The 26,027-nt window shown below is 43.0% G+C and overlaps 1 protein-coding gene across 1 annotated transcript in view; it reads right to left on the bottom strand.

Annotated features, from left to right (window-relative positions):
- Positions 1–1,206: 1,206 nt before the first annotated feature.
- KLF13 (KLF transcription factor 13) overlaps positions 1,207–26,027 on the bottom strand; it is a 35,174-nt gene continuing 10,353 nt past the window's right edge. The window contains exon 2 of the mRNA XM_028706250.2: positions 1,207–5,153. Coding sequence (XP_028562083.2) covers positions 4,861–5,153 — 293 coding nt within the window. The 3' untranslated portion in view covers positions 1,207–4,860. The remainder of the gene's footprint in view (positions 5,154–26,027) is intronic.

The raw sequence follows: 26,027 nt of genomic DNA, 5'->3' as shown, positions 1-26,027 counted from the left end.
AAACCAATGGCCCTGCTGATACAACTGGGCACCAGTATCCATGTCCATATTCTGTTCTTCATGGTAGCAGCCAACAGCTGGCTTCTTTAAAACTCTACCATTTCAGCCCCTTCAGATTGCAGGTCTGGGGTGGGTGACTGTTTGTTCAGTTCTCCCAGTGTTCCTGTCCTCTTTAGGTATCAGGGTGGTCCCTGTGAGAACAGAACAATGGACTAGATACTAGGTATTGGCATGATCCAGTAAGACTCCAGTAATCTTAACAAATCTTCCCTTCTCACACAAAACTAGATTAGCTTGATATAATAGCCCTAACATTTAGGGCTATGGAATGCCTTTTGTGGGGAAAGGTAAAGGCTGGCTAGACCTGTCTACCTGGCACAGCTAGGAGTGCCTGTCAGAAGAGGGCACACCAAGGGACATTTTACCTATGACCCTCTCAAACCCTTAACCACCTGACCTACTATTTGTGTAGACAAGCTCTATTTGTGACCTACTATTTGTGTAGACAAGTATTTTCCAGTCACCTTTGCCTAGTCAGGCAGCTGGAACCAGATTATCATAAAGCCCAGCATAAACCAGCCTCAATTGTTGCCATTGGTTAGATTCAGATTCAGATGAAGCAGCAGATCCACCAGGGATTTTGAGTGGGGGTGGGTGAGACTTATTATTAGAAGGACTGTTCATTTTTTAGCACAGTCCAGAGGGAACCTTTGGACCTCTAGATGTTGCTGAGCCACAACTCCCATCACCCTGACCATCAGTCCTGCCTTCTGGGGCTGATGGGAGTTGTAGTTCAGTAATATCTAAGATGGAAGATGATTCCCCACCCCTGCCATAGAGTCTCTACCACTTCTTAATATTTATCTGAATTTATCTGTTCCAAGCACATATGCACTTAGATGCTCTGTGGAAGCATCTCTATATTGCTTAACGGGCTGCATTACAATACTGCAGATCACTCTATGACTGTGCCAACACAGCAAAATGAGGTTGCTGGTGTAAAATGAACAGAATATACCTGTTTCTCCTTACACAAGGGCAAAAGGGTAACCTGACAATACACTCTCCTGAGTGCAGAAATGGAGTCATTCATCTCTTGGGTCAGTTATGCATCTGCACATGACACCAATACACAGCAAGTTTTCTTTTCTTTTTGCAAAATGTGCTATTGAGCTGAAAAGCCTGAGAATATTAATGCTTGGGGGGTTGCTCAGGAGGTCTTGATAACTTTACAGATAACTACATATAATCCAATATTTTGAGATAAAAAGAAAACACACACATTCATGAATGAGGAAACTGCATCTGCCTTCATGTCTTGCTGGTATGAGCAAACTAGATGCAAGTTACACGAGTAGCCAAACAGTTGCCAGCAGGGCTGAAATGAGGTTTTGTGTCCTCTCTGTCACCAGAGAAACCCTGAGTGTTTTGGTGTATGTTTACTATTATTTATGAAACTGTAAAGAACGGAAATTGTTTTTTAAGTATCTCAGAAGAATGTCAGAAGCAATCTGCATGAACCCTCCAAATCCCAAATTAGAAATTATCCCAAATATATATGCAACACTTTCCCTTTTGTTTACATATCTAGGTGACAGTCCTGACCCATATGTACTTGTAGGCTACATTGAGATTAGGTTTAAGAGAGTTGCCTGTATTTTTCTACTTATCTAAGCAATTCTCATGAAGAGGCTGCAAAGCTTAATGGAGGAACACACACTTTGCATGTGCAAAGAATGCCAGATTCAGTCCCTGGCATCTCAGGTTATCAGAGATGGAAAAGACCAAGGAGAGTCATATTGGATTAGATGGACCCCATTGTGTCCCCTAGCGTAAGCACTCCTACTCAAATAACTGATGTGAGGCTGGCAATGCTCCACAACCAGATCACCTGCACCAGCATTAACTCTTTGGTATAACTCTTGGATCAAGCATTGCATCCTCTATGGATCACATGCAGCTTCATTCTGCACCCTTCAAAATATTGCCACTCTAAGCATCAGCTCAGCTTACTTGTGCGTTGGCCATGATTCAAAGGAAATTTACTAGTGCATAGTACCTTTTATTATTGCAATTTCACACTGCTCGTCAAAGAAAAGAGAGAGGTTGTTCTCTGTGAGAAATAGTAATGCTCTTTTAAGTGGTTTTTATTAACAGGTGATATGGTTAGATTAGATTTTGCAGTCCTTCATATCCTACCAACTATGAAAATAAATACTTTCCCCTACCTATTAAAAAACCAATCTCTGTTGCTGACTAGCTATATTCCTAGTGTGTGTGCCTTTTTATAGGTAATTTATGTTCCTTCTTAGTTGTGCTGGATATTTCCCAATACCTACCCCCAGTCTTAGTGATGAAAATTATCTGAAATGTGAATTTCCTATATCTGAGTAGCTTTACTTGGCCAGTCCCTGCAAAGCTATAGAGGTAAGGCAACTCATTATACAAAAGAAGCAAGATTTTGCACATAATAGTAGCCAAATTGATGTGGTGTTCCTGCCTGTAGTTATAAATCCACACCAAAAGCCTTGGCTAGCGCGGTTTATAGCTGAATGAAGTTGGAAATGTTAATGAAAATGTGAACTTTGAAACTAGTGCCATAAAATACAGAAATATCTAAATTTTGACCTGTGTTTTTTTGTAGGTTTTTTTAGCACAGTTCATTAGAGAGAGAACCTTGTACTTAGAGCAATCTTTGTATGTACCTAGAAACGATGTTGTTGGTTTTTTTTGGGGGGGGGTGTTAAAGAGGTGGCAAAATGGGATTACTGGAAAGCAGGACACATTTGGAATGTAGATACAGTATACTTGTTGTAAACAGCAGTTTGGGGTTGTGGAGTTTGTTTAGGTGTGCTACAATCAACTGCATTCATCATTTACAGTAAAATAATAATAATAATAATAATAATAATAATAATAATAATAATAATAATGGAAAATTACAAAGAAAAAACCCTGAATGTTTAATATACAGCTTCAGAACCAACCAAGCACTTTGCAATGCATAGACCAATTGCTGGTTTTAAAAAGTTTGCATTTATAAACCTAGAACTTGACCCAACTGTAAGTGTTTAACAATGGGTGACCCGAGATAGATCTGTGCACCAAGCCAGTTTTAGCAAGATGTGCCTCCACTCCAGTAATGCAGGTGGAAGGCTCTTTATGCACACAAATCTCTCTTGCTGGGGTGAGGTGCCTATTTTTGAAATGGCCACAAATCTCCCACCCAGGCACTTCAGGATGTGGCCAGTTGGCCCCTCCAGCTGTGACTGAGAGAGATTTTCTTACAGATATTAGGCAAGTAACGTGGCAGATTGATCTCCACTGTGGTAGCCAAGAGAGTGGGACGTCCATCTGGGAACCCTGGACTAGCTGGCTGGGAGAGGGGTTCTCTTATCCATGCCCAGTCAAACCATACACCCATGGGATGCGAGTGTGGGAGAAATACGGAGTGCTGTTGAGCTAAAACACCATGTTTGTAACACTTTCTAGATGCAAGTTCTGCTCTCTCTTTTTACCCTTTCCTAATAAGAGACCATTTTCTGATTACTACTGCTTGGTTTCAATTGTTACTTACTGACCAAATAGCTACAGTGCAGTGTTATATGGAAGCCTCTGCTTTGAAGCAATGTAAAACCAAGGGTCTTTATAACAAGTACCTGGATAAAGCTTTGATGAAACTTTATATAAACAGTTTCCCAATGTTGCTCCCCACCCCCACCCCACCCCCTGCATAAGATAAAATAGTTCAAGTTGATACAGTCTAGGCACCTATGTTTGGTGGCCACGTGACAGATGAGCAAGCAACACAGACAAGCTCAGGGACAGCGTGGGGCTCACAAGCCTCTGAGAAGTTCTTCTGCAGAAGCCTCACTTATTCCATAGGGCATTTTACAGGAGAACCCTGGAAAACAAATCCGTAATGCCTAAAATCCACAAACTTGCCATTTTGAACTTAAATGCATTGTTCCCCAGTGTAAATACATTTCCCTATATTTGGGGGTGGGTGGGAATGATAAAGGCATCGAGTTCATTAGTTTTTTTAAAAATCCCCTCAACCCGCCCCCACAGGGAAGGTAGGACTCTATCGAACTTTATAGACAAGGTTTCTGCAGCAGGAAGTTGATGTGGTAAAATCACCTTGGTATGAAATGACATTGACGGGGTGGGGGCAGGGAGAGGGATTTAATGAAGTCATCCAGGGGGCATGCCATATATGGTCCTGATTCCCCAAACGTATCTATAGCAAATGTGAAACCAAACCATTTGAGTGCGAAGTCCAGCGCTGGTTTCCTCCTCGGTGAGTGGAAGAACTCGGCCCCACTCATTCTGAGTGCAGATCTGTTTGCCAGCTGAGGCTGCAGAGAGTGTGTCTTCATTGTACTTACTGTGTTACATAAATACTTATCCCTGAGAAAGTTGAGAGGAGGTTGTGGAGTGTTGGAAAGTCAATCCAGTTCAATTAGACATTCCTCTTTTGTAACTTCTTTTTTATAAAATTTGCTTTGACACCTGAGCAAAGGTATTTTTTAAAAAATATACACACATATAGATATATTTAAAAACAATTAACAGGAACATCCTTCTTAAGGCTCTGGAGAGTGAAGGCTGGCAGACAAAATAACTGAAAATCTTGACCAGGAAGAAAAATTGCTGGCAGAAGATGGAGAAGAGGCTCATCAGTGTTAGTTCCATTGTGCCAGAGATAATCTGCTGGAGAAACGATGTATAAAAAAGAAAGAAAAAAAGATAGTGGGGTGGGGGTGGGGGAATAAGCAAAATGTGCAAGGCAAATAAAACTCCAAAAATGATATCTATAAAATGATAAGAGCAAAGTGCTGGCATCCAGTGCAGGCAGGTCTACGGGGAGCTGGAAGGACTGATGGTGGGACTAGATGCATCTGAACGGCTATAGTCACTGACGGATCCTGTCCGGGAGCTGCTGCCGCTCCTCCTCTTGAGCATGCTGGGGTGGAAGTTGCTGTGGCGGCGGGCATGCTTCGTCAAGTGGTCACTGCGCATGAATCGCTTCTCGCAGAGAGGGCAGCCAAACTTTTTCTCTCCAGTGTGAGTGCGGAAATGCCGCGCCAGCTCATCGGAACGGGCAAACTTTTTGTTGCAATCTTCCCAACGGCATTCAAAAGGCCTCTCGCCTGTTGAGAGAGAGAAAGAGAGACTATGAAATAGCCGTATTTATTTTATTATTATTTCATTAAAATGTTGCTACCCTGAAAGACTCTGGAGGCAGGCAGCTTACAGCATTTTAAAATAATAACAAAACAAAAGCTGCAGCCTAGTCCTATTCACATTTCCCAGCATCGTAGCAGCAGCAGGAGCAGCAGCAAGACAATCAGATTTTATTAAATGCTCAAGAAAATGGAAAACTCTTCAATCCAAAAATGAATAAAATAACAGTAAACTGGGGGCTAAAATAATGAAAGTGGGTTCCTGACAAACTGAAATGGATAGAGGAATTTAAAGGTGAGGCACTGGATCCCTGAGAGAGTTCGTGGGTTTTCTGCATAGGAATGCTGCCAAGCCCTGCTTAGGATGCAGACTTTATATGCAGCAGCAGAAGTTAGTTTAGTTAAATGAATCCTTGCTTGGAAAACACCTTTAGTTGGAAAGTATTCAGACTGAGTCTTGGTATAAAGTAAGAAAGGTTATGTTTACTAATGGAACTACATCAGGGGCGGCAACCTTTTCCAACCGTGGGCCGGTCCACCGTCCCTCAGACCTTGTGGGGGGGGCGGACTATATTTTTTTTGGGGGGGGAGGGACGAATTCCTATGCCTCAGAAATAATTCAGAGATGCATTTTAAATAAAAGGACACATTCTACTCATGTAAAAACACGCTGATTCCTGGACTGTCCACAGGCCAGATTGAGAAGGCGATTGGGCCGCATTCGGCCCCCGGGCCTTAGGTTGCCTATCCCTGAACTACATTCTCAATAGGGAAGCGTTCTATAGTCCTAGCTACCTATCTAGTTGGAGGCGCCAAGAATCCATGCTTCCCTCCTTTGCTCTCAAAAGAAAGATCCAAGATTAACTATCACCTCAAGGTCCAGAAAAAGTGTGAGAGGAGGAGCAGGAAGTTGTAAAGAGGATGGAACCTTATACTTACCAGTCTAGATAAACATTAAAGGGGGGCGGGGGGGAGGTCAGCGTAGTGATAAAAGTATAGGGATAGTCTGGGAAGCTGGAGGTCTCTTGCTTTGTCTTAACCAGTGCAAACCCCTCTGAGCCAGCAGAGGTGCACCCAGATACCCACCAGCCCCCACCTGCGTGCTCTCAGTAGAAGTTTCTGTTCAACAGGAAGCAAGACTTCTCCATTTTTCTCATCCAACTGTATGCAAATTATGGTGCTATTTAGTCATATTGCTTTAAGGTACCCATACATAAAACTCTGTTGTTGTTACACTTATTCATCACTTTCTACAAAAAAAAATAAAAAAATAGACCCTGTCATTTCTCCTGTATTTCAAGGCAGCTTACAAAAATAAAAAACAAACAGCACTTTTAAAAAAGCTGTTAAGCACTTTAAAAGCACTTTAAAACCAGAAAGGCTGCATATAATTGCAATAAGTAAGGAATTAAATTCAGCCTCTGAGCTTGCTTAACAAGCGGGCCTCAACACAGTGGCAAAATGCCAGCAACCCTCCCTGGGTCGGAAGTTCTCAAGTCTGTCTGGGTACAGCAAGAGAAGGTCTCTGTAGGTGATCTTAGTGGGCAGGTACATAGGGGAGAAGGTAGCTCATCAGGAACCGCATCCTAAAGCATTACAGCTTCACCATCCAAACTTTACCATTAGATCCCAAGATATTAATTCCAAAGTTTAGTAATAAAGTTTAAAAAAGAACAACCTTATTTTACATCCCATATCAGAGTCTCGCAGGTGGATGAGGGGATTTTTTAAAAAAGAAATACATTATGGGTTCCATGAAGACCATAACCCTGCTTTTTGTTAATTTCACTGGATATCGTTCCTGTCTCATTGCTTCCCGGCAACTTATGAGATCACATCCAGCAGTGGCTTTCCCTCAACATCCATTGTTTAGCTCTCTTCTTTCTTAGCCAGATTGCCTTTTCCTATTGAGCTGCTTTTTGCACAGGAGAAGAAGTAATTCATGCGGTTCATGCGTCGGGTTTTGACAGGGAGATGAATGAGGAGGCGTGATGAGGTTGTCAGTCCCACTTGCCCCTTGAATTATATCAGGCATGTTTTCCCTAATTCAACTAGCACTCTACAGTTTTAATCAAATCAGACCACAGAAGCTGAATGTACAACAAGCTTTAATGTAGGAAAGAAGAATATCCATCAAGTTGCCAGTGTTTTCTCCTACCCATAAGATGAATAGATAAAAATAAATATTAGTAAGACCAGCTTGGCTACTCTTACTTGACCTTCTTGTCTGAATCACCTGTTTCTTCCAAGGGGGCAGACGTGCTCGCCATTACTGCTAGGACCAACCATACTTATTTTTAATTTTATACCCCACCCATCTGGCTGGGTTTCCCCAGCCACTCTGGGCAGCTTACAACATATATAAAAGCACAACAAAACATCAAACATTAAAAAACAAAATACCTTATACAAGCAAACCAATAAAGAAGACACTAACAATAATAACAATAACAGTTTACAGTTATACCCAAATTAAAGTAACCGCCAACCCCAACTAAACATTATTTAGCCAACACCAACCCAACAAAAACAAAACAGAGGAACCAAAATTAAAACTGTTTAAAACATTTTAAAACATTTTAGCCAGTTTCCCCAACCCCAGAGTTGTTCCAGCAATGTCCCTTCAGCCTCCCAGGAGCCACTTTTAGCTGTTCCAGGTGAGTCTGGGCCCCGCCCCCTGGGCCAGGTGGAAATGGGCCTTGCAGCAGGGAGCGGCCTTCCTTCCAGCACTCACAGGAGCAGCAGCAGCAATGGCTCATCCCTTTCCCCTTGTGGCTGGGGGGCCATTACTAGACCTTCTGCAAAATCATACTCTGTTCCAGCACGTGATGAAGATCTCTGGGCACGTCACATTCGCCTTTCCCAGACAAGATAGGGCAGTGATCCAACAGCAGATGAAGTGCAGTAGGTTTAATTAAAGCCAACTGCAGAATCACAAAATTGTGAGCAAATATTTAAGGTTCCCAGAAGGCTTCCGGATAGTAAGCAAAAGAATGCAGGGCATTTGGGGAATATGGCTCTGTATTGCTATGATATTGGCTTTTCTAATTGACTGACAGAGCTACCTCTGATTTGTTGGTAAAATGCAAACATAAGAATGCGCCCTCCTTGCCCCTTTGAAAGGTTCAGGTCACATTGCCTTCAGCGAAAGCCTTCCAAAGTTCATTTCAGGTGGTTATGTGAGGCTGTTCCATTCTGTCAAATCACTGCTCCCTTCTGCCAGGGTGAGGGGAACTGATTTCTTCTGTGACCCTGTGCAGAATGCAAAACGTCCTGCATTTTGCTTTCCCCCTGTGTGCAGTTGCACATGTAGCCTGGCAATGGATACACCTGAACTTTTCCATTAGCTCAAGCTAAAGTGTGAGAGACTGTAAAGGGAGCACTGGATTTTCTCAGCCAGAACAAAAGGTGACGGGGGCTTCTGACCATGTTATCAACTGCACCAAGCAAGTATCAGGTTGATTGTGTTTTCATAGCAACCATGATTAGTAAATGGTGCTGCCAAGGAGGATGTGATTTCTAAAGCTGGAATGGTAATCTGGGGTGGGGAATTCCCTTAACCATTATCATTGCTTTGCAACAGCTTTCAATTCATATTCATATTGTTGATTTTTTATATATTTGCTATATATATTTCTGTATTATCAGTATTACATTTATAGCCACTCCATCAACAACCCTGTGCAGAAGGTTAGGCTGAGAGACCATGAACGGCACAAAGTCACAAGCTGAGCTTTGTGGCTGATTTTGACCTTGGCCTCCCAAGTCCTTGTCCCCTTAACCCCCCCGCACTTTATCCCACATTCTGGACAAAAGATGTAGAAACGAATAAAGTGGAGGAGACCTATATTTTTCCCATAGGTCCAAAATTTATAGGGTCCGTTTTTAACAGTCGTGTGTGACACCTTTAAGACCAACCAGTTCAGGCTTCAATCCTGCACATACATACCGTATGAGGGAGCAATCCTCATATTGGAACTCAGTAGGGCTTACTCTTGAATAATGTACAGTTATTGCAGCATGAAACCACATTAGAAATTGTACAGCAGTGACCCCCTTTTCAACCAAGGTAAGGCACTTCTGTGCTAAGTACTGATGAAAGTGAAAGGTTAAAGTGCCCATTCCTTTTTTACTAAGGAGGAGGATGGGGAAAGAACTGAGACAACTTGGCCATGCCCTGTGAGCTCTCATTGGCCATGTCCCTGTGACCCCCTAGCTGCCCCACCATGGTATCTACTAGGCCCTCTAATTGGCAGATGTAAATGAGCCTAGAAACAGGAACTGAACATGCTTGGTGTGCACAGGTGCGATATTATCATGCACTTAAGAATTGCTACAAGATCCTTTGGTGTCTTGTGGAAAACAGCCTATAGAGTTAGCCTAAACCTAAAGCTTTGCACAAACACCACAGAAACAAACATGCCGTAGGGTATTAATTATGCTGAGACTTTGCTCTGCACCAACACCCTGTATGGAAACTCTCAACTGGGGTTGAGGGGTGGGGATGCGGTTTTTTGAGCAGGTGAGATTGTACAAAGTGTTCTTCTGTTCCTGGCAGGAAATAAAGCAATCAAGAGAAATGGAGATTATAGGAACTCGTTGCCTCATATTTATTAGGGAAGTAGCAAAGTGGCAAAGTCTTCTTGCAGCAACCTGAATTCTACAGGCTCTCCCCCCCCCCCTTTTGCAGCAAAATAGCTGCCCCTGTCAACTGCAAAACCATGCTTGTTGTCCAGTACGCTAAAAGGAGTAAAAAATTGCTTTCTATCCAATATTTTGAAGGCAACCAAAGAGAGGAATGGCAGACCTTTAGCTAACCTAGTAAGCATTTCCTCCCTGCTCAAACTGTGCTTCTTACTCCTTGTCGTGTTATTAAAGAGCTTTGGATTACAGCAGGGATACCAGAGAATGGTGTCTGTGTCCCAAGGCAGCACAGTAAAGATACTGCAAGCCACACTTCTGTGGCAACACCATATCAGATTTGGCAAAAGCTGAGGCTCTGGCCGAACACATTGAACCAATCTGGAGAGGATTTATGCTTTTGCATATTCCCCAGATAATTGAGGGAAAGGGATGCTGCTTTCTAGTCCCTGTCACACATACAAATTATAATAGAAACAGGAGTCACCGCTCATCCATCACTCACACTTGGGGGGGGGGGCTTGCTTACATGAACCCCCACCTGATGAGTTAACACTTATATAAAAAGCTGGGCATTCCTAGTAGGTTACTGTAGCTGGAGGGAGCTGTAGTAGTCCACTTTGGGGCGGGGGGGGGGGGTAGATCTTACAGTCAAGAGATAAAGAAATTTTATAAAATAAAACAAATAATAAATAGTGTTTTCTACCTAACATTCACATGAGTTGCCTTGAGGCTGCCTTGAGGTGCCAGCTGATTTTAGACTTTTATGTATTGTATTGTTTTATATTATATGGTGTAACTTAAGTATCTTGTCATAAGGACAACAAATACTGGAAGCAGAGCAGCAAGATGGGCCTACTTACAATTTAGGTCTTATCTGGTTGCTAATTACTCATCATCAAATGCATTTCAGTTCAGTGCATATCCTTGAAGGCATGCAACTAATTAAAACAAAACCTGCATAATAAAAACTATTTTTAAAAATGTTTTAAAATTACAATCTTGCATACATCACGTGGCAACTTCACTTCTGCCCAGAAGAACAAACAAAGCATAAAGAACAAACTCATACCAACATCTTGTATTTATATTGGGTTCCTGAGGACTCTTAGGAGGCACTAGAGTGCCTTCAAAGCAGTTTGTTGCAAAGGAAATTGCACAGAGCCTTCTCGGTAGTGACCCCCGCCCTGTGGAACACACTCCCATCAGATGACAAGGAGATAAATAACTATACAACTTTTATAAGACATCTGAAGGCAGCCTTGTATCAGGAAGTTTTTAATGTTTGATGGGCAGGGTACAAATAATAAATTGTTATTGTTATTGTTGTTTTGTTTTGTTATTATTATGCCTTCTCAGAAAGAAAGAAAGATTTTTTGAAGCTGGAACAGGAACGTTAACATGGGCAAGCACTGCATGGCGGCATTCCCTGTTGACTGCCAGTCACGGCAGATGTTTCACAAATGCCTGATCCTCTCCACAATCAGTATCAATCCTACTGTGAAGAAAGGAGAGAAACAGCTGGGGATTCGGATGGGTGGGCAGAGACCTTCTCCTGTGGTAGCTTGTTATCTATTGGCAAATAAAGGCCTAAGCAACTTGGGACCAGCTACCTTTGAGAATACCTTCGCTAGTATAATCCTTTCCGGGACGCGGGTGGCGCTGTGGGTAAAAGCCTCAGCGCCTAGGACTTGCCGATTGAAAGGTCGGCGGTTCGAATCCCCGCAGCGGGGTGCGCTCCCGTTGTTCGGTCCCAGCGCCTGCCAACCTAGCAGTTCGAAAGCACCCTTGGGTGCAAGTAGATAAATAGGGACCGCTTACTAGCGGGAAGGTAAACGGTGTTTCCGTGTGCGGCTCTGGCTCGCCAGAGTAGCGATGTCACGCTGGCCACGTGACCCGGAAGTGTCTCCGGACAGCGCTGGCCCCCGGCCTCTTGAGTGAGATGGGCGCACAACCCTAGAGTCTGGCAAGACTGGCCCGTACGGGCAGGGGTACCTTTACCGTTACCTTTTATAATCCTTTCCAGTTCCTTAGGTCCTCAGCCAAATGCTCCTGAGGTTTGTCATATGTTCACTAGGTCCAGGGCCTGTAATATAGTGAGGCCTGCCTTTTTGGATGCACTTTGGGAAGACATCAGGCAAGCACCAAAGCCGTCTTAAAACCTGCTTAAAACACAGCCGTTCACCTAGGCTCTCCCAGGGGCAGGAGATGATCCTTTCCCAAGTAACGTCCACCTGATTTGTGATATATTTTGTGTTTATTTTATGGATGTAGTTTTATTGTTGATCTTATGCCATTCACAGAAATGTTTTTCTTAAAGTGGGTGGCATATGCATTTTTGCAAATAAATAAATAAACAGATCCTGCACAGACAGGAGACTGTCACTGGTGTAAACCTTATGCCTGCAAGGCTCCACCAGTGCAAGCCAGTAACTGGTCAGAGTTGGGAGTGTGATGTGAGAGAAGCAGGCCTCAGTCGCAACAACTTGAAGTTATGCTTGCAAACGTGGTGGTGTAAATGAAAACATTTCCAGGGGAGTCAGTTATAAGCTCCACATCTTTGGTATCAGACACTCCACTTATGGATCCATCTGCACAATTGGCTTATTAGTAGGGTCTCTCCTTATTTGAGGAGGAAAGTCAAACCATGGCACACCTCACAAGTGGGCAAAGCTCCCACACCACGTGAATCAGGGCACCGCCAAAAGCATTTATCAACCAGGCTTGGTTTATTCTGTTGACCACTAAAAGAACAGCTAGAATATTATTTCTCCAGAAGGCAAAAGGGAGGAGATTTTCAAAGATAGACCAATCACATAGGGTTTATTGGGGTGGAACTGTGGTCTGAGTAAACCAGCAAGTATTTTTAAACAAAGCATCCTTAAATAACTCTTGGCGTGGTCTGGGAAAGTATTTCCACTTCCACTGTTTTATATAAGCACTTCAAACTGACCAACAAGCCAAACTTGGAACCATCCATGAGACAGCTGAGGCATTATGGTGCCCCTGCTTTGAACAGTATCAAAGGTGCTTTCTTACCAGAATGCGCAAAAGAAAACCAGAGCTCACCCCTCTTCCAACAAGCCGGAAACAGAGCTATTTTAAGCCCTGCAAGTTATTTATTCCCTTTACAGATTTCATTTATTTTTCCCCTCAACTCTTTAGAGTTGTAAAAGCTCAAAGAGTCTCCAACACATACAAATGCCAGCTTATGTGTCATCATGGCCTGAACTCAATTTTAACCACAGTTTTGGCAATGCTTTAAAAAAAAAAAATCTGTGCCACCTTGATGTTGGAAAGATGGCTTAGAAGAGACCTTCTGCATTTTCCATGAAAAAATATAAAAATGAAACCTCACTCCCCTGTCTGAATTATTCATTTTCTCTCTTTCTTCTGGCTCCCTCTTCACTACAAAATATTCATGAAGTAAAGTCATCTTGACATCAGTTTATTTCCAAAAAAATATTTGATGTTTCCATATTGGGTAACTCCTGAAGTTTAATTTTCCTGAGCCAGATAAATGACCTCAACCTATTTGACCTGGGTTAACCAAGTGGGGTTGCTTCCTTGGAAATTCCAAGACACAGCAGAGCTGACCCCCCCCCCAACACTCTAAAAAAAATAATCTCATTTCCAAAACTTGGGGGACTGCCCAGAGCTGACGGTTATATAGTTTCCAGTCTGGTTATATTTTTAGTCTTTCTGCTGACTATCAATGCGGTGAACCTAGGCACATAGCAAGCTTTAAGGCTTGGAGAAGATCAGTTTAAGTAAGGTTCTGAGAAAGAAGGAAGGAAGGTATATATCTTTGGGAGATATTAAGGCTTATAAACAATCCAATATATTGGCAGCCAAGGATCTAGCCCTGACCAAGTGGTGTCCCTCTGTTGAATAATTCAGTGTTGTTGTTTTTTGGGGGGTGATTGTACCAAAAACCTGTCATTCCATGTCCTTGTGAAGAACTGTGAATAATTCAGAACATGATCCTGTACAAGATCTACTCACTGAAGATTTTGTGGAAAGATTTTGTGGAAAGCCGGACACACCATGAAATATTTGCCCAAACACACACACACACACACACACACACACACACACACACACACACAACTGGTGATGGCTAAAACTAGGGCTGAGTCATGGGTGGACGGTGGACCTCCTCCTGGCCACGCTGTGTTGAGGAGGGAAAGAATCAACAGCTACTCCGCATGGAAGACTAGCCTGCCCATACCACTATGGCAGATTATGGTTGAACCCAAGACTCAGTCACAACACACCACTATCAGTATGGGAACCTCACACATACAACAGAGTGCACAGCCCATGTCATGCACACTTAAAGCTCACCGGGGGGGGGGGAGACTCTGGAGATGGGAAATGGTGCTTTGTTCAAAACAGCCTGGTGTCAGAAGACACATGTCAGTCTGAGCACATTGCTAGCATACCTCTGCCCACAGCCCTGACAATTAAAAACCATATCTAAATAGTTAAGTTAACATTGAATTCTGATTTTTTTAATTTAAAAAACCTTCATGAATTAATGCAAAAATGGAACAAAGCAGACCTCTGAACACAAACACATGTGAGAATGTCATGGATCAGAAATGGGCTGATGCATCCTGGAGGGGGTGGACTAGATGAACCTTGGGTTCCCTTCCAACTTTACCATTCTATGATTCTATGATTCCATCCCTCAGCAGGTGACACACAGGAGCCTTGGGCCCTATAAAGCCTCAGACTTTGGCCTGGCTCCATCGTCTGAGCAATCTGTTAATTGCTTTCAGACTGCCCAGACTTGTCACTGATTGCTTTGCCTCCAGATCAGCAGTTGTAAATGTACCAAAAAGCAGAGCAGGGATGAGCAGGGTACACCAAGCCAGAAGTGCCTACAGGCTACGTATTGTTTAGTAAAACAATACAGATGACTCGGAGCCAACCAGAACGCTGCAGGGGAAGACAAAAGCACACCAGAGCTGCTGCTCAACAGCTCCATACCAAAGAAGATTCCTTTCAGACTTGAAATTAAGCTGTTGATGCCAGTTCTCACAAATGCAGAGGAGTTAGTTGGCAAACCTGTTTCTGGATTATTCCCTTGCAGATTGCAGGCATAGCGCATGTGATTGAACTTTCCATTTGCAGGGAATAAATAATTATTGCACACAGAAAAGTGCCTTATCAGTGAAAAGGGTAGGCTACAATTCTTTCTTCCTGACAACTGGTTTTCTGTGCAGGGTTTTATTTTATTTTTGGTGTGGGGAAAGATCCAATTGCAAGCTCTCGTTTGCAGTGCAGAATGATACAGACAAGGCATAGCCAGCTCTTCTTTGAGAAAACTGACCTACAGATCAGAAAGAGGGACTCTCAGGCTTAGAGACCAAATGTTGCCCTCCCAGCCTTCAGGATGGTCTCTAGGCCGCACCCCCTCCCCAGACTAGCTCCACACTCTCCTCCAGTGCTTTATAACTAGCTGGAATGAGTCATGGAGCTGTTCATATAAAGGACAGTGAAGTGTGTATGAGCCTGACATTTTCATGATTTCATTATTGGAATGTAACCTACTCTACAAAGGTTAAAGTCACGTTCGCTGTCCTACCAGCTGGTGGTTCTGACCCTGCCCATCACTTGCACATGGCCCTCCGGAAGTCTCCCCCACGAGGGAATGCAGCACTTGGGCCAAAAAATGCTCCCCACTCTTGCCATGGATGTTGGGAAATTACTGGAATTCTTCAAGAGAAAAGTTCCTTGGCCCTGCAGTGTACCAGCCATTCCAAACCACTGGCTCCCAGTAGGTTCCAGTTCAAATTCAATGTGTTGCTTCAGATTTTTGAAATTTTAAATGGTCTGAGCATTGGATATCTCAGGGACCACATTTCCCATACGACTCTGCCCAAACACTCAGGTGGTGTGATCTGACACCATGAGTTCATGGCTGTTATAATGTGGGAAGTAGAGAGGAAAGGAGGTCTCCCTTTGATTTTCCACTGAATATAGAAACACAGGAGAGAAGGGTGGGCACAATTAAGCAGTTTACAGCAACCCCAGGCAATTAGAATACAGCATACAACTACCATGAATGAAGTATTTGAAAAATTGTTTCATTGGCTGATATTTCAACACTAGACTTGTGTTCAGGCTTACAAAGTGCATTATAAACTCATCGCCTTCACCTTATAAAAGCTTCTTCCTGAAATCAAAAGCTAGGCTTTTGTAACCCCTGGATACACATGCATTTACAAGTATCTTTGTTGGTAAGGAATGTGAGCTGCATTCCAGAAAGCAATATTTTAAAGAGTTTGGATTTTCAGTAGAGCCCCTGCTTGATTCAGTAATTACTGCTTGGTTTATCACCTGCCTTTTAACTGATCAATTATAAGTGTGACTGTTACCAATATAGGTTCCTTCTTGCAATAAAAGTGAGAGTTAACATTTCTCTAAGCAGAAGTTACAACTTATTTTAAGATGCAAATGACACCCTTAATAGTCATTTTTATTTCTCTAGGGACAACAGCAAACCAGAAGTAAAACAGCTGCTAATAAACAATGACGTGTGCCCTTAATCAAATATGCCCTGTTTAATCAACTAAAGATTGAGTTGATTAATTTGCTGATTAAAACCTGAAGCCCTAGCAACCAAGCAATTTTGAGACAGTGGAAGAAGATCTCCAACCCTCCAAATGTTGCTCGACTATAATTCCCATCATCCCTAATCATTGACCATGCTGACTGGGACTGATGGGAGTTGGAGGCTCACAATACCTGGAAGATGACAGGTTCTCCATCCCTATTGTAATGGAGGACCATGGACAGAATAGTTGGTTAGACTGATATTCACAGGCTGTCATACTACCTTTCCCCCCCCCCTCAGCTGGCTCAGTCAAGTCAAAGCCAAATACACAGATTGAGTGTAAAGTGTTGATTGAGTTTGTATAATCAATTCCCCATAATTCTTTCTAGTTCCCTAGCTCGCTTCCTCAGGCCTCAGAACCAAAAGGTTAGTTGAGCCTTTATGAAGATAGAGGAAATATTTCAGAAATTATGAAAAGCAGTATTTAAAGATGTCTCCAGAGCGATTTCTCATAAGCTCCATTTGACATCAACCCTGATCTCTCTAGATTTGGGGGCTTATAAAACTGGGGTCTGCTGTGATTCCCTGCACAGCACAGGGCAGGACAGGGAAAATACCTTCCCTAGCAGTGCTTCAGTTGATGCTCCCCTTTGCATCCTTTATTAGGCCTTGCAACTCTGCTCTGTGGAAAAAAGCATAGCTTGGGAAATGGCCAGAAATGTGTAGTCCCAAGCATATCATTAGGACTTAAGTAAATAGAGGAATGAGTGGGAAATCAAATGTAAATGCTGCAGGAAGACTTTGTTTTCTGTAAAAGCACTGTGAAAAACTTGCAGCGTTTTGATATATGCCATGAAATACAGGCTATTCCTGAACGGAGCCTCTGTATCCCAGAAGCTGCCAATACAGTTATGTGGTGCTACAGTTGCCATGATGAACTGCCCCTTCACAAGGAACAGGAAGGAGATGGTTAATGGCCAGAGCTATTAACGGGGTCCATTTACTCAGTTATATATATATATGCCTCGGCCAGCTAAACATGCCCCTGAATTTTATGTTCCTGCTGAGGGTTGATTCCTTCAGCCAAAATCTGTTTTGGTTGTTTGAGTACCCTGTTGAGGAAGGACACACCACCAGTTTTTCCTGTGTAGCCTGGCGTTTCTAACATTACCAGAGTTGTTAGGAAGCCGTGGGCTGCTCAGTAACATGAGAAGGGCTTGGCTTTGACTATCCACCTGCCTCTGGCCCCTTGGATCATTGTCTGCTGCTCTGGAACTTGCTCCCTTCCCACGCTGGACCAGATGCCCTCCTGGGCCACTTTGATGCGCAGACCTCTGAGTCCTGGAACCCAACTGACTGTAGCATAGCCCTTGTTGAAGTCATTGGAAGTGGAGGACTGCTGTTGTGGATGCAGTTGTACAGGAAGGATGTTTGGAAACTGCTCTTCTATGCCAGGGATAGGCTGTGCAGTTTTGGCTTTGCCAGACCACACAGAGTCCACAGTCTCCAGTCTAAGCAAGAAGTAACATTTAATTTTTTAAAAAAAGTTTGAGCAAGAGTCTTGCTCTCTGATAAGTTAACTTTTTCCCAAGAGATCACACAGTACTTACTGAAATGTCTGTACACAAGAGATGAGGCAAGCGGTGGAGATCTGACACACAAAATGACCTACTGTTTCCTGTCTAAGACTTTGTGGTATGAAACTTCTTGAGAAGGCCATGTGATGCAATTAACAAAATCAAGCAGCTAAAATGTTTTTAGAAATTCAGGCTGCCAGTGAGACAGATCACGTGACCAGACCTTCTGTAACACAAAACTCCTTGGTGATATAAGACTGACATGGCTCTGTTCCCTCCATGCTAGCTTTGAATGGGCGGGGTGTTCTAATGGGGGAACATAGCAAATGTGCTGCTCACTATCAGGGACCTTTTCTTCCTTTTAAAAAGATCAGAAAGTACAAGCAGAGTGTTCAAAGGGTGTGGTTAAGACTCCAAAAGGCCTGCTCTCCATTTAATCCTGAGAAGAGAGGCCTGAAGGCAAGACTAGAAGAAGATCTGAGCACATGGATCCTTTCAGCGCTTGATAGTGGGCTGCAGGCTGGGATGGGCGCATCTGTCAATCTCGATTTCAGTTTCTCATTTTTTCAGGTTCAGCTCTCCACATATACAGTGGTACCTCGCAAGACGAAAAACTCGCAAGACGAAAGAGTTTTCGTTTTTTGAGTTGCTTCACAAGACGAATTTCCCTATGGGCTTGCTTCGCAAGACGAAAGGATACAATATGACAATTTTCAATGCATTCCTATGGGAAACCGTGCTTCGCAAGACGAAAAATTTGCAAGACGAAAAAACTCGCAGAACGAATTAATTTCGTCTTGCGAGGCACCACTGTACACATAAAATGTAGATTGATTGATTGATTGATTGATTGATTGCTTACATATTCAACATCAGCATCTGGGTGTGAATTTCTCCTGATTACATGCAATTTTGTACAATACATACAGGTTTGCAAGCAATTACCCCTACTATAACACATTTTGATATGTTATTTTCACCAACATACACATTTTTGTAAACATCACTTGGCTGGAAAACTGCACTGCAAAAGTTATAGAAGTGTGAATTTTGAAAGATGGATGCGCTGTTCTCTGGGTTTCATTTTGAAAAATGCCTGTTAAGTGCAAACTAGATCTGATTCCCCCGTGGTCTGGAGAGCCTGGGTGGTGAGCCAGAGACTTCAGTGACTCAGGTTGCCAATTTGGGGGGTTGGTGTTGAATCTTCCAGGAAAAAATAAGCCTCATCTGGGGGAAACCTACTGACTAAGTTACTTAGGATTATTTCTACCAAATATGTTTTCGGGGCAGAAGCACATAAGAAAACAGAGGGTTCTGTTCTGCAGCCAGCCCTGAGAAGTTCCTTTTTTTCTAAGCAGAAGTTGGATGATCATCTGCCATGGTTGCTTTAGTTGAGATTCCTGCAATGCAGGGGGCTGGACTAGATGACCCTTGGGGTCCCCTCCAACTCTACCATTCTATGATTCTAAATAGGTTTTGACAAAGCAGTGAAATAATATGCATTCCAGACATCTCATCAGTAACAACCCTACAATAAATTTTTCTAGATTCAGATTCATATGGGAATTTTGTATTTTCAACCTTTTTTGGCTGCATTTTAGATATGTTTCTATGTATAATTGCTGCAACATATTGCATTTTCAGAGGCTGGCTGGCCATCTGTCATGAATGCTTTAGTTGATAGTCCTGCACTGCAAGGGGTTGGACTAGATACAGAGGCAAAACTGGACCCTTCTAGGGATGCAGGCTCAAGCAGGGGGCGCAAACCTATCAGACTACGGACAGTATGATGTATGATGTCTGTGGGAACACAAAGCTGCTGTCTTAGCGAGATCAAATGTGGGAGAAGCTTCCCACTCTTCTCTGCAGTAATGTGATTTTTCATGGGAGGGGCTGATACAGCTCATTGTACAAGGGACCCTAGGTATGCCTCTGTCTGAATGACCCTCGAGGTCCCTTGCAGTGTTATGGTTCTATGATTCTATTTCTCACATTGTTTGGGGGTCCCATTGTGCTTGTCTGTGTCTTTTGGACTTATTTGATCTGCCATGTTCTAGGTTCCTCTGGAAGTTCTGATGTGAGCAGGAATGTGGGGGTGGGGGAGGGGGAGGTAGAGTCTTCCATTCAGAAATATTGGCCTCTTGGTATCATGCCTAGCTCTGACCCTGTCTTGGACACAGACAGGATGAACCCAACACCCCACAGCCTGTGGATCTTGGGGAGCACGCACATCAGAACCAGCACTGAAGATCCTCTTGAAGGACCATCTGAGGGAGATCTTCCTCTGAAAACCCCCAGCCTACAAGAATGCTCACAGGCCGAAGAACAATGACATAAGGGGTTTTCTCATATTATGCTGTCCCTGGGGAGATGTCAGTTATACCTGGGTTTAGCTACTTGTGAGAAGAGTATGTAAAAGCTGACATATGTAGCTCTCCCCTTAATAAACTGGCGTTCTGCTTATGAGTTCATCTGTCCCTGCACTCTCTCTGCATGGTTTCAAGCCATATTTTCTAAAATATGTGTGGGTGCAGATGGGGCTCGTCAACCTAGGAAGGTAGCCCAACTAGGAGAAAGAAAACCACGATCCTAAACCTCTGCTGCCTTATGGAATGTCCTTGGGAGAAGAAAAGGCTCAGGAGTAAAACCTGGAGTGGAGTCCCCAAGGTGGTCGGATGGCATTTTGTGCAGTGCCTCCCAGCAACTCCTACAGCCAAGCTTGCTCTGCTTTCCTTTGGACCACGTCAGCGAGGCTGATGTTTGGGCATCCCAGGACTTCCCTACACACTGCACAGGCTGCACCCCAGGGAGGTAACTTCAGTGCTGCTAACACTACAGGAAGTGCTAAAGAGATAATCTGGAGCTTGCTCTTTTCATAGAATCATAGAATCAGAGAATCATAGAGTTGGCATAGACCACAAGGGCCATCGAGTCCAACCCCCTGCCAAGCAGGAAACACCATCAGAGCACTCCTGACATATGGTTGTCAAGCCTCTGCTTAAAGACCTCCAAAGAAGGAGACTCCACCACACTCCTTGGCAGCAAATTCCACTGTCGAACAGCTCTTACTGTCAGGAAGTTCTTCCTAATGTTTAGGTGGAATCTTCTTTCTTGTAGTTTGGATCCATTGCTCCGTGTCCGCTTCTCTGGAGCAGCAGAAAACAACCTTTCTCCCTCCTCTATGTGACATCCTTTTATATATTTGTACATGGCTCTCAACCCTCAGTAGAAGTGCCTGGGAGGGAACCATGGATTTGGTCATTGCACCCGTACAATACATAGTAGCTGGTTGGCAGTCCTTGCTGGGTGACTGGACTTCATTCCCCTGCAGCCCAAAGAAGGCAAAACAAATGCCTGGCACCTCTGTCTGCAATGGTGTCCACCTCTCTTTCATTGAGGCTTTGCAGGAGAACTGCCCAGTGGACACAATCCACAAGAACTGCTTGGATTTATTCGTTTAATTTGCCTCCAGCACTCAATGTCAAGAGCACAGCTTCAGAAACTATTCCTTTGTTGCTAGCTGAGGCTGTTAATGTTACCAATTTTTCTTTTTCAGCCCAAGTGTATCTTCTGTACATAAACCACAGAAATAGCAAGCTTTGCAAAACACAGGATACGTTTGTCTGGCCTCTGTGTCTGCACTTAAATAACCCTCATTGTCCGACCGTTGTCTCACAATATGCAGTAAGATAATGATCTCACTGACCACGTGAGGCCTCATCTCCAGCAAAAGCCAAGTGGGTGACCAGCAAGCTACAAAAATAGAAGTGTACACAGAGGGAGAAATCCCTCAAGAATTGCTTCTGAAATGGTTGCACTTAAATTTGGGTTGTGGTTTCTCCTTTCTTTTTTGGCTGGGTCAGCAAGAGCTGACATCCAAACAGCTGATCCAGGATTATTTGGAGTGGAAAAGAAGGAAAAACACTGAGTCCTGCATGAAGTTATAAAACAGAACTGGGAACCACGTGGCCAACATGGACTCGTTCCAGGTTTCCAGGTTTGGACCTGCACCAAAGGTGCAAAGCCAGACAACAGAAAAATGCATTTGTGCTTGAAAATGTGGAAACAATGCTTTCTCTTCAAACAGATTCTGAATTGTTGCTTTATATGTTTTGAATGTCAAGTTGGCACTTGTTTTGTCCTCCCAGTAAAAAAAACCACACCATATGCCTGAGTATATTTTCCTATGACTTTTCAGAAGTGCTCATGTGCTGAATATGGAATCACCTAACTGGGTCCTCCTCTTTGCCCCAAAGGCCTGATGGGCCCAAGGACCAAGGCAAAAGCCTTTTTCATGGTCACACCCAAACCCTGTGCCTTCTTGCTCAATGAGGCCATCTTCTGTCACTGGGCTGAGACCTTCCTCTCTAGGAAGGCCTTTCTTTTTTTTGTGGATTCGTTTAAACATTGGTTTTAAATTTTCCAAAGTGGTCCTTTGTGGTTGCTTTCATTTTAATGATGTGCTAGGTGTTTTTGTTGTATTTCTGTTTCTTTCCTTTTAGTAGCCACCTTAAACATTTTACATCTTTTAAATAAATACATAAAAAGCAGCATCTAGTGTGATGCTCCAAAAACTGGCATGTTCTCCCTGAACACTGGTTTAACATCTCTGTAGCACCAATGTGACAAAGCTGCCTTGCCTAGGAAAGCATTTGGGTTACAGTTGATAAATGCCCCATTCTGATCAATTATTTGCTTCTGTGTTTTGCCTATATATAAGAACCAAACAGCCTTGGCTGCTTTCATTTTTGACAAATAATAGCTCGGGGTGAATTGTGGCATGAGAACAGGTGGGGAGGAAAGGATTAGACATCACACATTGTGTTTCCAATCTGGATTGAGGTCACATATTTTTATCGAAAAAGATAATGGACAGTGCTGCAGACACTTAAGCAACAAAAAGCATGCTTAAAGCAATGCATAACCTGCATTGTAGATTGTGTGGCCTATTTCTACCTATGCAGCAGTTGAAGCAAGTAGAAATTAGGTTATATTACCCAAGTAACTTGTTGTCCCTTCTCTCACTATACGAAAAGGTCTCTTCCAAGACATGGGAGATGCTGGGATGGGGCATCTTCAGAGTGCTGCATTGCAAGCCCTTGTGGAGCTCAGTAGTTCCACCTAAGGGAAGGGAAGCTTCTGCACAAGATAGGGCTTGGCTCTGGTCACACACCCTTTTTAGGTATAACCTTGATGGGAAGAGGATCAGTTAAGTCTGGACCTAGCACAGAACTAAGCCCATGTTTGCAAGTAGTGTGGATGGTCAGGCAGTGCAGGATCAAATGGTTCCTCAGAAACAAAAGAACTCACATTTTAATCCATCCAACCTAAATTTTGAACCGAGACACAGCTCTTCTTGAAAATTCACTCTCTTCCAAATTTTGTGATACCATTCTCCTGTCAGGAAATGCATACAAAACTGTCTACATTTAGGGAAACTGTGTGTAGACTTGGTTATGTTAGTGAAAACATACATACATTATGGAAATTTACTTGCAAAATGTGTATATTAAACATGATTGCATACAAAATGTTTGTTAGGTTTTGTTTTGTTCTTTAATGCAACCTAATATTGTAAACTGAAATTAACATTGGAAAAATGAGAAACTGAGACATCAAATCTGACTGGCTCATCTTTCCCCATTTCCTGAGGACAGGGGAAAGAGTTCAAAGCGGGATTTTTAGCAGTTTGTGATTTGCAATTCCCTCCCTTATCTGAGGACTGGTGGAACAATTTTACCTTGTGATTTGAGGTTTGTCTTGAATTATTGTGGATTTGAGTTTATTATGTACATGGAGGAGATTTAACATACAAGGGAATTTTCCATTTTTAGATCTAAAGGAAAACTTCCTGCAAATACATTGCTGAGTAGGGGTGCCAGCTCTATGGGGCCAAGGTGTCTTCGCTCCCCTAATATCTGCTGGGAGGGGATGGCCTTGTTGTGGCCGCTCCTCCTGTGAGAGAGGAGCTGCTGGCCATTGAAACAGCGCCATGCTGGGCTCTGAACTCAACCTCCTCCTGACGATGTGACGTCATGTGCATGATGCAGCTGGGCCCCCTCAGTCTTGGGCACAAGTCAGCATCTCTGGTGCTGAGTGAGTTGTCCTTGGCTTTTGCGAAACCCACTTAGAAGGTATTTGAGTCCTTTTCTCAGGATGCCTTCCTTGACTGCCAGTGGTAGAGCATCTGTTTTGTATGAAGACGGTCCCAGATTCACTCCCAAAGATCTTAAAGTAGGGCTGAGAGAGACTCCCTGCCTGAAACCCTGGAGGGCGTCTGCCAGCCAGTGGAGCAAAGACTGAGCTACATGGGTTTATTTCATCAGAGGACAGCTTCCTATGCTCCTGTGCTCATGCCCAAGTGCTTAGAGAGACATTTCTGAGTCACAACTGCAGTTATCTGCAACAGATTACTTGGGTCAGAGGGGTAAGCTAAGCTTGTTAAATCAGTTTGTCTTCTCCTTTTGGTGAATTTATATTGTTCTTTAAAAAAAAAATTAAATGTCTATTGCATTTTGCCCTCTTAATTTTCTGTCGGAAAGTGGAAAACAAAGCCTACTGTCTTGATTGTGAGTTTGATATGTTAACAGGGCTAATTAGTCACTTGGCACTCCCTTGTCATTATCTCTAGCTAATGTTGCCAAGGAACTGATATGAAGCCATTTGACTCATTATCTAGAAGAGTTTGGAAGGGGGAATTGTGGGTGTTGGATAAATAGACGCCAGAGACAAAAAATCCTCCACCACTTATTCTTTTGTCCAAAGGCCAATTTATTAAAACGAGATCTATAATGCAGAGCAACTAAAACAAGAGACCACCCTGGACCTTCATACTGGGAGTCTAGATTCCAATAAGAAAGACTTCTTCATGCATTACCTTTTCAGATGTACACCTGAGATTATTTACCGGTAATTCTACACCTTTAAAAATAAGCACACACCTAAAAATATAAAGTGTCAGTATGGGAAACTGGGTGGAAGGTTGGAAGCATTTGTATTGTACAGGTGCTCTCAAATTGGCTGTCGCTCCCTGTTGAATACTCTTGATGGCAACAGCTAGGTGTTTTGCTGTCTAACATGTGAAATGGTGAGAGATTCTACTTTAAACTTCCCAGATCAGATTATGGATGGTAAGCCAAGGACCTCTTCTCATATTACTTGGTATACACTTTAGATATTACAAGTGTACACATAGGGATTTAGTTTTCTCTCAATTTCTCATTTCCACCCCCATCGTTCAGCCCGGACACTGAGATCCAGCACTGAGGGCCTTCTGGTGGTTCCCTCATTGTGAGAAGTGAGGTTACAGGGAACCAAGCAGAGGGCCTTCTCGGTAGTGGCACCCGCCCTGTGGAACTAACTCCCTTCAGATGTAAAGGAAATAAGCAGCTATCTTCTCTTTAAAAGACATCTGAAGGCAGCCCTGTTTAGGGAAGTTTTTAATATTTAATGCTGTATTGTTTTTAACACTTGATTGGAAGCCGCCCAGAGTGGCTGGGGAAACTCAGCCAGATGGGTGGGGTATAAATTATTATTATTATTATTATTATTATTATTATTATTATTATTATTACTACTACTACTACTACTACTACTACGACTATTATTTTCCAGTCTTAAATTCAGTTCCTTATAGTTCCCCATTAGCTATAGAATTTACTTTATTTATTTAGAAGTCCTCACAAAAATTCATCAGTATTTTAGTGTGAATTGATCCTAATATACACATGCTTGTATGCTATTTTGCCCAGTATACACATTTTTGCAAAGCAGGGACTAACACTTTTTTGGGTGTGCTATTTTCACTAATATGTGCATTTTTACCCAAGCCTATGCATTTCTGGACAATTTTCTTGGTTGGAAAAAAGCATTGCAAAATTCAGAGAAGCGCAAATTATGGAGGGGGGCTGCATTTTTGTCTAGGTTTTGTTTTGGGAAGTACAAATTGCTTTTAAATGTAAACTGAATCAAATTTCTTCCCCTTCCCTCACAGGCATGGTACACAGGATTGGCTGCAGCTCCCTGTCACGGAGTGGCAAACCTGGGCAGAGTGATCCT

The sequence above is a fragment of the Podarcis muralis genome, chromosome 14 (genome assembly GCF_964188315.1).
Source record: "Podarcis muralis chromosome 14, rPodMur119.hap1.1, whole genome shotgun sequence".
NCBI classification, from domain to species: domain Eukaryota; kingdom Metazoa; phylum Chordata; class Lepidosauria; order Squamata; family Lacertidae; genus Podarcis; species Podarcis muralis.
This window is presented reverse-complemented; position numbering and strand designations above follow the sequence as displayed.